The 18,125-nt window shown below is 44.2% G+C and overlaps 1 protein-coding gene across 1 annotated transcript in view; it reads right to left on the bottom strand.

Annotated features, from left to right (window-relative positions):
* slc6a9 (solute carrier family 6 member 9) overlaps positions 1-16,948 on the bottom strand; it is a 77,549-nt gene extending 60,601 nt beyond the window's left edge. Inside the window, exons 1-2 of the mRNA XM_008109507.3 lie at positions 16,809-16,948; positions 5,656-5,806 (exon numbers count right to left, since the gene is read on the bottom strand). Coding sequence (XP_008107714.1) covers positions 5,656-5,685 — 30 coding nt within the window. The 5' untranslated portion in view covers positions 5,686-5,806; positions 16,809-16,948. The remainder of the gene's footprint in view (positions 1-5,655; positions 5,807-16,808) is intronic.
* Between the last annotated feature and the right edge of the window lie 1,177 nt (positions 16,949-18,125).

Raw genomic sequence — 18,125 nt, 5'->3', positions numbered from 1 at the left:
TTTTTTGCTTATATTTGAGTGTTTGCAAGAATGGTGAAAGCATAGACACAGATATGCTCTTACGATATGATACATACATGTAAAATTTGATCTGTGAAACCATACTCTACCATGGATTCCTCATATTTTGTCTCCCCAAAATACTTCTAAGAAGCAATATTATTTATAATAATATTATATGTAATACAATATAATACTAATAATACAAAATAATAATTGCATATTATATATTACATGTAATATTACTAATAATATTGCAGTATAGTGGTATAGTATAATATAATAATATATAATACTAATATTGTGTTATGCTGATAATATAATATATTGTATGTACATATAATATTGATAGTATAATATAATACTAATAATAATACAATACAATAATATAATATAATTATTATATATTATATATTACATGTAATACTGCTAATAATATTGCAGTATAGTGGTATAGTACAATATAGTAATGTATAATACTAATATTGTGCTATGCTAATAATATAATATATTGTATGTACATATAACTTGTAAGCTGCTCTGAATCCCCTTCAAGGTGAGAAGGACGGGATATAAATGTCGCAAATAAATAAATAAATACATACATAATTCACTCCAGTTCAGTTCTAAACCAATTCTTTTCCATATCTAACAACCATCTTTTGACAGCTATTGCTCAGCATATGGTAGAGATCTCAAAGTTAGCACAATACATATGTGGATGTCGCCTGATAGGGACCAAGGGACAAATGGGTGGATGGACTGGCAGACACATAGAACACGCTAGAATAGTTTTAGCAGCAGATTTAGTCTTGTAAGGGCGGCAAATTATGGCTTGTGGACAACAATATGATTAGAGATATAAAACTCATGTTTTGACAAATTTGGGTTCTGGAAATGGAAAAAAACAAAACATCCCCTCTAACTTGCATGCTGATATGCTGGGAAGTAACTGCTACAAGTTGGAGGCTGGAATCCAGTGGAAGTTAACCAATGCCCTTTTAATTTTGTTTTTCTTGGCATCTCTTCCACTTTTCTCCCTTTGCTACTTATCATAAGCTAGCTGTCAGTTTATCAAAATCGGACAAACTGCCCATCAGATAGGGCACTAAGAAGATTTGTACAGATAGATTAGCATGAGGCTAATATGTAAGGGCAAATCAATCAAGATTCTTCCCTGGAATGTTGGTTGGCTGAAAGAGTTTTAAATAAGATAGATAAAAACAGGTAAGACAGCTCATAACTGGTACAGTTGAAGCAATAATAAACTGGATGGGGGAAAAGAAAAGATAGTGATGGCTTCTGAATTCATCTTATGCTTCCAGCTGGCCTCTGGGTTCGAAGCAGAGCCCCATGGCAGTCCCACATGTTTAAGAAACAAGTCAATAGCATATTGGCACTATGGGACAACTAACATCAGACTGCTAGTACCAGGGCAATGGAAGCAGAAACTCTTTATGCCTGTTTGGGTGAGCAGAGAACGGAGTTCACAGTTATGAATAAATAATATCCAGACAATAGCTGAGTAGTTGTCCTTTGCAGGTCTTTCCCAGCAGTCTAATACCCTACCTTCCCACTCCTTTCCTGATTTTTGTTTTCCAGATTGGGTTCTTGGAAAAAGCAAGAATATCTTAGCTACAGTAGCAGGGATATTCTGCATCCCTATATAGCACAGCAATAAACTGAGGTGGACAGAAGTCAGAGAGAATGATTCAATACACTATAAAGACTTGAACACTGGTAAATTCCACAAAAGAGATAGAAGCATCAGGTAATGGATAGCTGAACGACAGAGTTCGCATTGGTGGCTACTCCAATGGCTCTCAGTCTAGCTTGCTCTATCTTTCCCATGGGCTGAGAAACTGTAATTTTCCACAATGCCTGAGATATGCAGGCTAAGCCACTTCGGGCGAAAGGTACACAGACTAAAGTTGGCACCTCTGGATACACAAGAAGTGCCTGGTCATTATAATTATTCGGCTAAACAAGCAGGCCTCTGCACACTGTTGACAGCTATTGAACAGAAAGAACTTCTTTGCAATCCAAAGAAGTAATACAGGATAGAAATGCTCAGCCAAGGCTGATTATCATGGTCGTCTCTGGGTTTCCCAGTGTGCTCCAGCAAGGTCTTCTGAGCCTTTACAACAACCAAAACACATTGTATCCCAGTGCAGTTGCATTATCCATGCAAATGTAGTGGAATTATGGGCCAAGCGGGTCTTGCAAATGTAATTTTCCAGACCAGAGAATCAAAACCAAGTAACCCAGAACAATTTTTTCTGGAACCAGTTTAATGACTCATGCTAGCATGCAAAAAGATAAAAACAGGTTGTTAATCTTGAAATTATTTGTTCATCTACAATTCCTTTTTTGTTTTGCCCTAAACAAGCCATATTTAAACATCTGGTATGAAAAGATGTTTTGAAAAGTATCCCATATGAAAATACAGTGGGACCTTGGTATTCACTGGGATTTGGTTTCAGAACAGCCTGTCGATATGAAAATCTGTGAATGCTCAAGTCCCATTATATAGCGTGCTTACTAAAATGATATCTTTTATGTAAGATGGCAAAATCAAGGTTTGCTTTTTGGGTTTTTTCACACCATGGTTGGCTGAATCACTGGGTGCAGAGAGCCATCTTCACTGTAGAATTAATGCAGTTTCACACCATTTAACCTGCCATGGCGCAATGGTATGGAATAATGGGATTTGTAGTTTGGTGAAGCAACAGCACTATTTGGCAGAGAAACCTAAAGATCTTGTTAAACTGCACCTCCCTGTATTCCACAGCACTGATCCATGGCAGTAAAAGTGACATGAATTCTGCAGTGTAGATTCACCCTGTATCTTCATAACAGAAAATTCTTAAAATAATCAACGAAGATTTGCTTCTTGCGGAAAATCCCAGCATACAAACCAAAAGAGAGTCAGTGCTCACCTTGAAAAGAAGTTACCTAAGAAGATGAACAGGGGGTGGATAAGAGGACACACTGAGGAGGGCAGGGTGACCAAAAGGTCCTTATGTGCCTCCAACACTCCTTTGTGTGTCTCTTCCTGAAAAACATTTGTGGTTCCCTTACCGGGACAGCCTGTGCTACGGTCCTTTGTTTATTTATTAAAGCACAGACCTTGACAAACAAGGCAAAAAGAGGCCTTAGTAAGGAACGTGCTTTCTAAAAATGATTGTGATCATGATGATGATTAAACCCCCAAAGGAAAAGACTGGGGGAGAGGGGTCTTTTCCATTCTCTTCCAGAGCCTCAAGAAACTGCTGGCCCAATATCCTTTTCCTCTATTGATAGAGGCGATTAGTGGGTGATGGATTTAAGCTGCTATTTCAATGATGTCTAGGCAGCTCAGCAAGAGGATTAGCATCTTTCCTGTGGCCAGAAAACTCCAGGTGGCTGCCCCAGTGACCCAAAGACATCATGCATACTGTACTAGACCTGGCAAACTCTTCTGTGTCAGGTAATGGGAAGGGGGTGCAGGTTAAAATGGAAAGGAATTTCTGATTTGCTCCACCATGCCCCTATCTTATCTTATGCGGCTTCTGAAAACATTTTCAAGAGCCAGATCTATATTACCATATAATGCAAGCTGAAACAGCATTATATGGTCAGTGTAGACTCATATAAAGTGGTTTGAGCTGCATTCAACTGCATTATATGGGTCTATGCTGACTATGCTATGCAGATTCAAACTGCACTATATGTCAGTGTGGATCCATCTTAAAACAGAACTTGGCCCCCTGTGGTTGTGTGTATTGGCACCTTATAAGAACTAATAGATTCATCCTGCCCAGATAAAGCAATTATCTTCCTGAGTTACAGGTACATATGAATATGATGAGGAGAGTGAGGGAAATGAAATGCAGTATAGATACTGTTGTCAAGGCTACAGTGCTGTCTGTTGTACATTCCATCATCCCCATTCATATGCTAGAGCATGAGGTGTTGAGTATTGGTTCTGAAAACACAACTGCAATCAAAGTACAGGACAAGAATGTCAAAAGAAGAAGGCAAGAATCCACAGCATGCATGCAGAGAGCAGTATGATGCAATGCAACAGCAGCAGTGTCCTTTGTGTGCGCATACATTTCCAGACCCACTGGGATGCTTCCAAAAGTAGCATGTGCAGCCCAAAGCAGCCTTCTGCCAAGCAAACATGTGGATCAGAGTGGTTTCATACAAATACATACACACATCATTTGCCATCCAGAACGAGCCAATTTGGGTTGCAGGACAACACAAACCAGTCATGGACTGGTGCTCCCATGTGACCATCTCCTTTCATTTCATTTGATGCTGGTTGATCTGAGTTGTTTCCCAGTCAGCTGAGTAACAGTCAGTACATCCAGAAAACGGCACGGCTGAGAGCAGCACCCGGTTTATATAACCCCCTGGAGTAAAGAAGGTATATTGGAAACTGTCCTCTTTCCATGCATAGATGCACACATGGACATATCACAAACAGAACTACATTCTGCTGCATACAAGAAAGTGAGAGTGACTTCTAACTGCATCAAGGGTCCCACTCAGACATTGTGGAGAAAAAGACTCAGGCAGGCTATGAGTGGAAAGAAGCAAAGGAATGTACAAATGTGCCCATAAAATCCCGAAGAGAGGACCCCGTGGTCTTTGTGATTTGGATCCCATGGAGTGTGAGTGTGTGGTGTGTTCTGAAGCTCTGTCTGCTCCCCTTCCTGCTCATGTTCCAAGCCTGAAACTGGCACGGTGCCCCCTGGCTGGGGTGCAGGCTATTTCAGGCATCTCCTGGGACCTTGTTCTCTGTAAATGCAGAAATCCAAAATACAAACAAAATAGCGGCATGGTGGAGCCAGATTTTTCCCACCTGCTGGACTCTGCATGTTTCCCTGGCAATGTTTCATGACCTCACAGCACTTTAGGGGAAACAACATCACTTTGATGGAGTATGACTGATGAAGAGACCTCCTACGGCAACTCTTTCCTGGGACACAGTGTGTTAAAGCGCTGAGCTACTGAACTTGCGGACCAAAAGGTCCCAGGTTCAAATCCCGGGAGCGGAATGAGCGCCCACATCAGGGGAAACCTTTACCTTTACCTGGGAAAGAGGAAAGGGACAAAAGCAAAGTGCAACGAGGTAGCATAGCAGGTGTCCATACCACACCAGCAGCACTAATAACCCCACACTAATAGTGAGGACCAGTGCTTGCAGAAGTGTGTGTCACTTTTCATCTCCACTCCTAACAGTCTTCATTAGGACTAAGAGTAAAAGCTGGTTATTTTGGCCAGGAAATGTTCCTAGTCTCCTGCTTGCTCTGGGACATTTCTGATAAGGAAGGGTGGAGAAGCTGGAAACAGTGATTAGTCGAGAGGGAGCTTCACACTTGGCACGCTGCTTCTAAGCACAATGGCTTAGTGGAGCAGAAGAACCAATGGGAGATGACACTAAATAGAACTTAACCAGTTAATTCCCATCATTCTGCTCAAATGGGGAGTCTGTGGCATGGAGAAGTCTAGATTTGGAGCAGGGAGGGAACAGCTAATATAGTTTCTTAAACACCAGTTGCTTCTTCCACTCAGGCTTATTCCACCACCATGTAATACACCATCAATCTTTGACTAAACTCACATGCATATATTCCACAGTGCACTATAGAAGATCAGACTCACCAGCAGCCCTTCACTGCATTTTTCTGCCATGGTTGGGGGCTATGATATGGGCGCCCACCTGCCCGCTGTCCCGTCTTGCTTGTTACGTCTCCCAGGATACACAGAGAACTGAGATTATATACAGCACCAATTAGACCAAAGGAATGGCAATCTGTAGAGAGGAAAAAGCAGAAGTTAGATAAAAGAAATGCAACAAATAGCAGAGGATTCTTGCTTCCTACACTCTGCACCCTAAATCTTCAGAGGGAAGCATCTAAAAACACCCACTGGGGGTGACACTAAGACTCATCTGCATGTTCATTTTGTTTTGTTTCAAAGGACCATCATCTTTCAAATTGCAAACAAAAATTATTAAAACGGAGCTGCTGCTTCGCATTCTACATTCAGCATATGCCCAAAGATGGTAAAAGGAGACATACCAGTAGGGTTGGGAAGGAACACAGACTTGAGGTTAACAACAGGCTCTATATCTGCCCCATTGTTGCAATTTTGTCAGCCCACTACTGCCATCTCTGGAGCAAGAGGCGGCTGCAAGGGCGACACATGGCTGCAAAGAGCATAGCCAGCGCTCAAGGCAGGGGAAGTCTTCAGGGCACTGAGCACGCACAGGGGCACAGCTGCCGTTCAGGACACAGATGGGAGGCAATTGCCTTCCACCCTGGTGCACCTTGTCACGTGCCAGGTCAGCTTTGCCACTGTGCTCAAGACCAAGTGCTACAGTCAGGCAAGGAGAAGGCGATGGGAAATTGCCCACCCTCTCCTTAATGCAACATAGAGATGGTTAACATAACTTTTTCCTATTCAGTCATAGTACATGCATGCATGCACGCATGTCTGTATGTATGTGTATCTCTCTCTTGCTAGTTCTCTGTGTGTGTTCATAGTAAAGGGGGCAATATCAAAGACAATTTGTGAGATGCGGGAAAAGTATAAGGTGGACGTTAACCAGAGTTTATATATTCAGATTACAACTTCCAGAATCCCCAACTCAGCATGAAGGTTTTACTCCCCTAAAAGGAACCTTTTCCCTCCAAGTTCTGTTCATTGCAGAACATAACAGCTCAGAGAGGTGGATCATGGGAGAATGCCTTTAAGCTATAACACACGAGGACAGGGTGGAGTGGGGAGGGAAGGGCCCCTGTTACTCGAGATAAGGAGTCAAGTGCTTGAGCATTTCCTTACTCTCTTGACCAGATGTCTCAAGCTGGGGGTGCAACCTCTGAAAATGTTCCTTGGCTGTGATCATATGACCCCAGAGAAGGTGACATGGAGAAAATTAAGCCTCAGTTAACCCTTGACCCTTGCTCAGGTTCTCAACTTATGTAGTCCAAGTACCCATCTTTATCTGGTCTCTGTTTGTTTACTTGTTCAACTCCATGGGTGCTCCAATGAATTTGGGGCAGCACACATGGCTTTCTCCCAACTTTCTCCTCACAACAATTCTGGAGAGAGAGCTCAAGATGAAAAAGAGTAATTCACAGTTCTTTTAGTATATTTTGTTGCTTAGTGGAAAGCTGAACCTGGATTTCCAAAGCCTCAGCCCTGCACTCTGATCACTATACTACATTAGTTCTTCAGAGTCAGCCCAAGGTTGTTCACATGCACTTCTAGACACGGACATACACCCTGGAATGGAAATGCTACAGGCACTTCTTGATGTACTATGTCAACACTTATTCAATACACAGCTTATCCAAGAAAAAGGCCCTGAGAGTTCAGCTCTTATGAAAACCCACATGAACATCACATTCCCTCTTTGTCAGACACTGGTGGGTCCCAGGTGCCCTGTCTTGGCCTCTAGAGAGTCGCCCTGGTTGCATCAGAAATTTCTGGTCATCTGGGATTGAACATCATCACAGATTCCTCACCTGAGCTCCAGCTTATGAAAGCATGGAAGTTAAGAGTCTGATTTTTCTCTTCTCTCTTGGGATATGTGCAGATCTGACAACCAGGAAAAACTGGCATGCAAATCAGAGCAGACAGAAGGCATCGGACATTAATGTGGTAGATTGATGTGCTTTCAAGTTGCCCGCTGTCACTGAATTTCAGAGGATTTTCTTCAGCAAGGAATACTCAGGGGTGGTCTTGCCAATGCCCTCCTCTGAAATACAGCCTATCACATTTGGCATTTGTTGGTGGTATCAGCCACATATTAACTAGAGAGGACACTGTTTGGCTTTCAAGATCAGCAGGATCTGGTGCTCCTATGATATTTCTTTTACAATCGTATTTTTAAAAGTCAAAATTTTGATGTCGAGGGATAAATAGAAATATCAATAGCCTTCTGCCCATTCCACTAGGCGAGCTCCTAGATTTCTGCCTTAGAAGTCCACCACCCAGAAGTCAACAACACTAACTCTTATGGGCAAAGTAGTCATTTTACAGTGGGTGATGCTTTAAACTGGGGTTTTTCCTGGATAGTTTTCCTGCTTCATTCATGGACTTTGAAGATAATTCTTTTCTTAGAAATTCTCCAGTGTTCCCCCAGTACTGCTTTTCTTTTATTTTCTTCTTTTACCAAAAAAATGTTTGTCAAGGTAGAAAACAAAATAAAACATGTGCCAGGCTTGCACACAAGCTACATTCAAGGCCTTAGGAGCTGGGGAGCTTCTAAACACAATTTTAATGTATATGTGTTAGGATAATATATGTCATGGGAGCAATGGTAGAGAGCCTCTTAAACTTGACATGATTTAGGACACCTTCTCCCGTCCCTCAGGGGGTGGCATAGGGCACTCAGCAGAAACTAGAAATTACATTTTTGGCCAGCAGAAGTAACTTCTGCTTACCCTTATTGTATTTTTCCTGCTGTTTTAGGATCTCCACCTCAGCATTTAGACCCTAGCTGAACCCCACCAAGGCTATTTTGGCTGGAAAAGTTTTTTTCAATCACTCTTTTTAAAAAAAGGAAGGGCAGTGGTAGGACTGCCTGAGATTCCCCTAAGGACAACATGTAGTCAATGAGCCATATGATTCCCATCCCTACGTTAGGGCCTATCTTAATCCAGCCCTGAATCTTGCATGATATCTTTCTATCAGGAGCTGTAGGGGTTGCCTGTCTAGAAGCACACTCTGTATTGGAGACTCTTATTCTGAAACAAAGGGGGATTGTTGCTACAGATCAACACAAGTTATCTTTGGCATGTCACAACATTTAGATGCTGAAACCGGACAGGAGAGTTCAATCTCTGTAGGTGCCTGTACTCTTCTACAGGCTCAAAGGCAACAAGAAACACAGAGGGAGGGACTGTATGTTTAGGAGGGCATGAAGCAGCAGGACACTTGATATTAAGGAAACAGCTTGGAGAAGTGATTTTCTGAATTAAAAATCCTAGATCCCAACACTGGCCAAATTTTCATCAAAAAGACTGATTTTCCAAACTCTGGGATGAAAGGAGGAGGATAGTACAAGGATGCCCCATTTAGCAAAGCAGATATGTCGTGGGCATTGCTTCATTAAGTGAAAAATCGGTACTGAAGCAGAAATAGTATGAAAAGATTAGAGATAGGTTACAGCACAAAAAAAGATCAGTTCAGTATGTTTCAGTGAGTCTTTCATTCAAACCTAATAATGAATTGAAACAATCCATTCAGGTAAGTGTATATAGGTAAATAAAACCATTTTAAATATTATAGACACAGCTTAAAGGTTTCTTCTCAAATGCATACAGGAATTACTTTTTTCTTTAGCTGGTTTCCACTTTTCTTATGATTTCCATTTTGCTGCCCAAATTTATAGATCTGGGTTTTCTTGGTGAGGAAGCTTATCTGTTCTCCCTTTTTCTCTGTGTGTTGCTGTTTACACATAGCCCATAAGGGATTCTAGAGAGAGCTGCTATTTACCATTCCTGTTGTAGGTAGGCACACACAGCTATGCTAGTCTAGAAAACAGCCTCTTAAACTGTGGGTCCCAGCCCCAATGGGGTCTCTTTGTCTCAATGTTGGGGCCATGAAAAATTTGGCAACAGTAAAAGTTTGCTGAGTACCACTTGTTTACACAAATCTGTTAGCAACAATGTACAGTGTTTACAGCATATTCTGCAGAAGATGCTTCACATAAAAGGTAAAGATTTCCCCTGATGTTAAGTTCAGTCATGTCTGACTCTGGGGGTTGGTGCTCACCTCAATTTTTAAGCCGAAGAGCCGGCCTTGTCCGTAGACACCTCCAAGGTCATGTGGCCAGCATGACTGCATGGAGCACCATTACCTTCCCGCCGGAGCGGTACCTATTGATCTACTCACATTAGCATGTTTCCGAACTGCTAGGTTGGCAGAAGCTGGAGCTAACAGTGGGCGCTCACTCCGCTCCCGGGATTTGAACCTGCGACCTTTCAGTCTGCAAGTTCAGCAGCTCAGTGCTTTAACACACTTCGCCACCGGGGCTCCTATGTTTCAGATATACTCCTCAAAAAGGAAAACCAGCCTGTTTAGTAAGCCTTGCAAATGTTGGTACATTATCAGGAAATCTTTGATTTATATACCTTTTCTATATACCTGGGGTCATGCAAATTTCTCGGGCAGAGTGGTCACAAAAAATTATTGGGCAGAAAGACATTGTGAATGGAAAAGGTTTAAGCCCTGGATTTAGAGAAGGATCTTATTCTTTCTCTAGCTCAAGATGTATTTATTGCATTGTTTATAGCATCAATGTTGCTGCAAGCCGTCATTGAAGATTGGTTGGTGTTTCACCACCCTACTAATGACGATGCTGCTAAAAAAGGCAAGCTAGATGGGGAATGAGGAAGAAAATGAGAACCGGGAAGGCATGAAAAAGCCTTTGAAAAAAGGTTGTTTTATTGTCAGTGACTGAAGTAAGCATCAGAATAAACAGACTACATTGGGCAAAGCACCGTTCTGGGTCAGCTTCTCTCCCCCCTTTGTAAAATCCCTGGGTCTTCCCCTCAAAATGCCCTTTTCTGTCTAAAAAAGAGATGGTTAACTCTTCCTCAAGGCTCTAGGAACAGCATTTCACTTTTAAGTTACATCCCCGCCTCTTGACATACTTCATAACATTTCAAAACACCTATTTTTCAAAACTAGATATGAAATTCTGACTACTTTCAGTTGGTTTTGTTTGGGGGATTTGGGACAGTCTGTGCAGCCTCCTGAATATCTGATAGACAGAATAACACACCTCTGCTACTACTGCCCAGGAAGGTCCCCATCCTGACAATTTAATTTTGTATCTGTTATTTAAAAATGCAGACAATCTTTTATTGCCTTTGGATGCAAAGCCATGTTTGAAAATATCTAGCAAAGTTCAAAGAAGCAAAAAGGAATTATTTCTCAAGTTCAGGTGGAAGCTCTTTGCCCTTCTCTGTGACTGATAGAAATATGACGGGGGGATAATGCAAAAAAGGTAAATCAGTGAAATTCTGATTCACATTATTTCTAAAACACTTCTCAGCACAAACATTGAGCAATACTTGCACAGAATTAAAAAAAAAAAAACGAGCATGAACCTGGCCCTGAGCCTGTGACAGCTTCTAGGTATATTTTTCATCTGCACCTGTTCAAGGTAAAAGGTGAATTCTCCACAACATTGCAATCACCCAACCAGGAAATAGGCTTCCTCAAAAAAAAAACCAAACCCTGAAACATGCATAACATTTTTCTCCGCTGCCATCAAAGCCCAGTTCCTGCAATTAGAAGTGAATTCAAAATACCAATTCAACTAACAAATTCCCCCAATTAAAAAATTGCAACAGCTCGGGCTCCTTCTCAGAGCAAACTTGTGAAGAAAGATTTATTTCATTTCAAGGAGGACATTGTAAGTACACACTTCAGCAGCAAAATGACTGGCACAGGAACCAAGGTGGAAATGCTGCGAGCACAACAAAGAACACACAGAGAACCAAAGGGGACACTGAGGAGAGAGGGGAACAGAAGGCTCTTTTCTGCTCCAGGATCCTGAATGTGAGGAAATACGTGAAAGACACTCCCTCCAACTGTCAGGGGCCAGAGTGAAGCTGAAGTTGCATCTGACACAGCTAAGCAAGGAAGAAGTTATACTCAGAAAGTGTTATGCGATACCAGACCTAACTCCGCCTCTAAACCTAACTTGAGTTGCCCCTCGTTCTGGACAGAGGCCTTAATGATGTTTTCCCTTTTCATCCCTCAGCAGTCCTTGTCCTGCCAACAAATCCCCAGTGCATTGGGATGCAGAAAAGCCCTTTGCGTTGCTGTGCCAGAAATACGGAAGGGCAACAAGAATCTCTCCAAAGAGCAGGGACATCTCACAAAGGGGGCATGCGGAAGTTGTGCCCAGGGATGGCACTGTGTCTCAGAGCCACTTTTGTTGAAGCACAACCCTCCTGCACAACTTACTTGAGCGGACAAGCCTCCCCCCAACTCCAAGTGACGGAGCAGTGAGGGGTTTTTTTCTCTTGCATTTTGGCCTGGCACATGCAATTTTTTGTCTTGCTCAGCTGAATAGTTTTTGGCACTTGTACTACCCCAACTGTAAGGGGATCTGAAGTCCCGTAGGAAAGCCAGAAAAGTTACCTTGGAAGAAGAGTCAGTAGTGAGTTTGGGAGGGGACATTTGAAAGGTGGGGAGGGAAATAGATTGCACCTGACACTATGGAAACAATCCTGGCTGGCATCTCAGCCAAGCTGTTACGTTAACAGTAATTAGATCTCCACAGCTGCCATTGATTCACTACGCGGGTTTTCATGCAATGAATGCTGCCCTAGGATGACGAACTTGTCAGGTTGTTTAAGGTGTGGAGCCCAGACCCTGGGAACCTGGGGAGCATCCAATCCATGCTAGAAGTATCCTAACCAGCAACAGCAAATGCTTGATCTGAAACATGTTACAGAAATATGTAGTGGTTTGAGTGTCATAGAGTCATAGAATCGTAGAGTTGGAAGAGACCTCATGGGCCATCCAGTCCAACCCCCTGCAAGAAGCAGGAAAATCTCATTCAAAGCACCCCCGAGAGATGGCCATCCAGCCTGTTTAAAAGCCTCCAAAGAAGAAGCCTCCACCACACTCCGGGGCAGAGAGTCCCACTGCCAAACAGCTCTCACAGTGAGGAAGTTCTTCCCAATGTTCAGGTGGGATCTCCTTCCCTGTAGTTTGAAGCCATTGTTCCGCGTCCTAGTCTGCAGGGCAGCCGAAAACAAGCTTGCTCCCTCCTCCCTATGACTTCCCTTCACATATTTGTACATGGCTATCATGTCTCCTCTCAGCCTTCTCTTCTGAAGGCTAAACATGCCCAGCTCTTTAAGCCGCTCCTCATAGGGCGTGTTCTCCAGACCCTTAATCATTTTAGTCGCCCTCTTCTGGATGCTTTCCAGCTTGTCAACATCTCTCTTCAACTGCGGTGCCCAGAATTGGACACAGTATTCCAGGTGTGGTCTGACCAAGGGAGAATAGTGGGGTAGCATGACTTCTCTTTTTATGCAGGTCAAATTCCCATTGGCTTTTTTTGCTGCCGCATCACATTGTAGACTCATGTTTAACTTGTTGTCCACGAGGACTCCAAGATCTTTTTCACACATACTACTGTTGAGCCAGGCATCTACAACCAGAATTTGAGTTCCCTTCGAGACTAGGGTTTGAATTCCTGCTTGGGCATAAAACCCACAGGGTGATCTTGGGCAAGTCACACTCTTCTAGTGTCTTAGGAAGGAAATGGAAAACCCCATCTGAACAAATCTTGCCAAGAAAACTCTGTGATAGGGTCGCCTTACTGTCACTTAGTTATATCATCTCAGTAAAGTCTCAACTTCTCTCCCTTTCTGAGCCAATGCCAATTTGCAACTTTTTCTGTGGACTACGCAATAACAGCCCTAGTGGAACTTCACTCTGTACAGTAACACTTTCTAAAATTCTGATTATTTAGAGAGGTATCTATGTTGCAGAACAGATAAAAAAGGAATTTACTGAGAAGGTGAAGGTTACCATATTCTTTCCCCCATCATCTTAGAATCTATATGCCTATAGTTCAGTTAATGAGCTCTGGGCCAAAAAATCTCCTGCTGCACCAAAATGTGCCAGCCTGTAAAGCGTCATAAGATTCTTTGCTTCTCTGATCCTTTCATGGGAGTGGTTTAGTGAACGGAAAGTTTCTGTTTCATTCTTTCCTTCTCATTAAGCAATCACTATTTTTGAGATCTAAAGAGTGTTCCTCTTTGTCGATCTTCTGTATCACATTTAAGAGTTTGAGTCTCTTTGATCAAATGTTGCACACTAGTATTACAATAAGGCATTCGCTCCTACATTCATTCGGGGGAAAAGGCTGTAAGCCATCCAACCTGTCGTGATTGCTATAGCAATACGATTTAACCACCCCCAGTTTCCAGAGCCATACGTTTTGTTCACCTGTTTGAACACCTTTTCACATCTCAATAGCTGGTTCAAATGTATGGGGTGTGTTTGTGTACATTACCCTGGCCGTGTCAGAATGAAGATACCAGGCTTTATGTGAAACAAATAGTTTTGGTTGATGAGGCTGGCAAAACAAAGGTGGGCTTCTGTTCCCATCATCCCCAAGATCAGAGCTTTCCAGACTGTGTGTGTTGCGACACATTAGTGTGTTGGTTGCAATGTGTAGATGTATCGCGTGAACTTAATGAGAAACCTCTGAGTCTCTGTGAAATATAAGCAATAAATCATATATTTTTAAAAATATAAATGACAGGTTTTCATGTTGTGTCTCTATACATTTCATTATTACAATTTATCTGTGTGTCTCAGGTTTGCTAGTAAAACTGAATTACTGTGTCGCAAAATGTTGTAACCCGCCTCAAGCAATGAGGAGAAGCGAGTAGGAAATAAAATCATAGAATCATGGAGTTGGAAGAGACCTTGTGGGCCATTCAGTCCAACCCCCTGCTAAGAAGCAGGAAAACCACATTCAAAGCATCCCCGACAGATGGCCATCCATCCTCTGTTTAAAAGCCTCCAAAGAAGGAGCCTCCACCACACTCGGGGGCAGAGAGTTCCACTGCTGAACAGCTCTCACAGTTAGGAAGTTCTTCCTAATGTTCAAGTAGAATCTCCTTTCCTGTAGTTTGAAGCCATTGTTCCACATCCAATAGACACTATTAATAATACAGTGGAGTCTCACTTATCCAACATAAACGGGCCGGCAGAATATTGGATAAGCGAATATGTTGGATAATAAGGAGGCATTAAGGAAAAGCCTATTAAACAACAAATTAGGTTATGATTTTACAAATGAAGCATCAAAACTTCATGTTAGACAACAAATTTGGCAGAAAAGTAGTTCAATACGCAGTAATACTATGTAGCAATTACTGTATTTATGAATTTAGCATCAAAATATCACGATATATTGAAAACATTGACTACAAAAATGTGTTGGATAATCCAGAACATTGGATAAGCGAGTGTTGGATAAGTGAGACTCTACTGTAATTATTTCCCTATCATCCCCAAGATCAAAAGGGTACATTGTTAGAGTGGATGGTGGGCAAATGGGGAAGCGGTCAAGAGCAGTGGCAATAAAAATATCCCACTTCTACTACTCCGAGGAAGTTGGGGCATTTGCCCTGTTAAACGACCCATTCAGCCTAACCTATCGATTCTCTTGTATTCATGTTGGGATAAGCCAATAGTACCACCGTTTTCCAAACAGTGAGTTGTGACATGTTAGTGTGTTGGCTGATGTGTGTAAGTGTCATGCAAATGTAATGAGGAACCTTTGAGTCTCTGTGAAATAAGTAGTAAGTCATACGTTAAAAAAAATAGAAATGGGATATGTTGCGTCCCCATTCATTTTGATATTACAGTGTCATGTATGTGTCTGTATGTCTTATAAGGGGTTGGTTTAACCTCGTGTTTGCTAGAAGAACTTTTTTTAATGGTGTCAGAAGCGACTTGAAAACATATTGCAAGTTGCTTCTGGTGTGAGAGAATTGTCTGTTTACAGAGACTTTGCCTAGGAGACGCTTGGATGTGTTACCATCCTGCTGGGAGGCTTCTCTCATGTCTCTGCAAGCTAGAGCTGACAGACAGGAGCTCACCCCTACTTGCAGATTCGAACCAGCAACCTTCAGGTTAGCAATACAACCTTCAGGTCAGCAGTTCAGCCGGCACAAGGGTTTAACCCATTGTGCCACTGTGGCTCTATGCTAGAACAACTGAATTGCTGTGTTGCGAAATGCTGTGTGTTTAAGCAATGTGTCACCAGCACAAAATGTTGGAAATCTCTGCCTAAGGTCAAGAGAGGATGGTGGGCAAATGCGGAAGAGCAATGGCAGTAATAATAACGCACGGATACCTCTCCCTGCATTGGAGCCCCAGATGGCGCAGTGGGTGAAACTACTGAGCTGCTGAACTTGCTAACCGAAAGGTCGGCGGTTTGAATTCGAGGAGCGGGGTGAGCTCCCGCTGTTAGCCCCAGCTTCTGACAAACTAGCGGTTCGAACGCATGCAAACGTGAACAGATCAATCAGGACCGCTCCGGCGGGAAGACAACAGCGCTCCATGCAGTCATGGCGGCCACATGACCTTGGAGGCGTCTACGGGCGACTCCGGCTCTTCGGCTTAGAAATGGAGATGAGCACCACCCCCCAGAGTCGGAGAGGACTAGACTTAATGTCAGGGGGAAACCTTTACCTTCACTACCTCTCCCTGCGGCTCGAGGCGGGTAAGAATCTCCCCCTGCCATCATTCATTCCAAGCAAGTTGTGCTGCTCAACCAGCCCTCCCTCGTGCCCTGCCGGATTCCCTTGCCCTCATGCTGGGATACCGCCTTCTCCACAGCAGCGAGTGGAGGGACACACTTCGCTTCCACAGCTCAAAAGCCAAGAAGCCGAGACTCCTTGCGCCGCAGGATGCGCGCAGACGGGGAGGGGGTTACATCAGCTTGCCACGTGGGAGCCGATCCACGCCCCGCCCCCCCCTCCGCGCACACGGCGCTGCCGTGGAAAATTACAGCGCCGAGACCCCTCAACCTGGCCCTGGGGAGCCCACCTGGCCCGACGTGTGTCCTCCTTACACACTGCGTCTACACTGTGGACTGGATGCAGTGTGACACCACGTTCCCTGCTATATGATCCTGGGAGTTGAAGTTTGGCAGCGGCAGGGCTTGCAAGCATAGCATTGAGGCATGGCAGTGGTGTCAGCGGGCTGCCCTGCTTTCCCCGTCTGCCACGCGTGTTAGTATCCCCCGGGCTTACCCTGGCCATGCCGACGCCGACCCCGTCCGCCGCCTCCTGGCCGGGCTGTCAAGGTGGCTCCGCTCGGCTCAGCTCAGCTCAGAGGGAGAATTGCATCAGCCCGAGCCTTGTGGCCTCGCCTCCTCCGCGGCTGGGCTGCTGCTCGGATGCCGGCGCCTCTTCCGCGCTCCTCCGTGGACGCCTCCCTCGCAGCGCGGACACAGAGCCCCAGACCCGACGCTGGCGACCACCGCTCTGCCTCGGCGGCTCCGTGGGGCCGGGGACTTTAATGAAAGTTCGGGGAGGCTATTCCCAGCAGGGGCGGCCGGAGAGGGGCTGCTGGGCGGGGCTCCGCCGAGGCCACGCCCCTTTCCCACCCAGGCCACGCCCCTCGCGGGGAAAAGGAAGAAGCAGGGACCCAAACACTCTGTCTATGAGAGTATGCACGGGTTGCCCGGAGACAAAGCGGGCCCGCCCACATCCCGAAGGCCATCATTTCATTGTGTGTGTATGAGATATAAACGGAGAAAAGGCTCAATTAAATCAAGGAATTGCAAGTTACACCTCCGGTATATATCACTTGGAAGTAAATAAAGAAAATCCCGCGGGAGGGTGTGTGTACGGGGGGGAAACGCGTGTCCTTGGAGAAGCTCGTGCACAGACGCACGCTCGCAGGCAGGGAGAATGGGCATGGCGGGCACTGTTCTCCACGTGTGAAGAGCCGGTCTCAACCTGGGTTGCCAATCCCTCTCGATAGAAAGCCCCTTTCGAAAGCCAACCAAGGCTTAGAGCCACATTTTGCCACATAATGAATTGGAAACTGCGTTAGAGGGTCACCAGTGCAGTGGAATTCGAAGAGGCAGGAATGGAGGGCGAAAGGGAGAAACGTGCCAAGAGGAAGGCACGTCAAATCAATTTATTTATTTATTTATTTATTTACAATATTTATATCCCGCCCTTCTCCCCCCGAAGGGGACTCAGGGCGGATCACAATGCAATGCCATTAGACATACCACATACAGACAGAGACACAGAGGCAATTTAACATTTCCCAGCTTCCGGCTTCATGAGGATATGCTCGAGGGGAAGCTGCTGCTTCATCATCCACCGTGACATCGATTCCTTGATGGAGTACTTCCTCATTCTTCCGCACGCTGCTGAATGTTTTTATGGTGACGTAAATTAGTTAAATTAGGTCCCAGGTTCAAACCCCGGGAGTGGCATGACCACCCGCTGTTGCTCCAGCTTCTGCCAACTTAGCAGTTTGAAAACATGCCAATGTGAGTAGATCAATAGGTACCGTTCCGGCGGGAAGGTAACGGCGGTCCATGCAGTCAT

This window comes from Anolis carolinensis, chromosome 4, assembly GCF_035594765.1.
Source record: "Anolis carolinensis isolate JA03-04 chromosome 4, rAnoCar3.1.pri, whole genome shotgun sequence".
NCBI lineage: Eukaryota > Metazoa > Chordata > Lepidosauria > Squamata > Dactyloidae > Anolis > Anolis carolinensis.
This window is presented reverse-complemented; position numbering and strand designations above follow the sequence as displayed.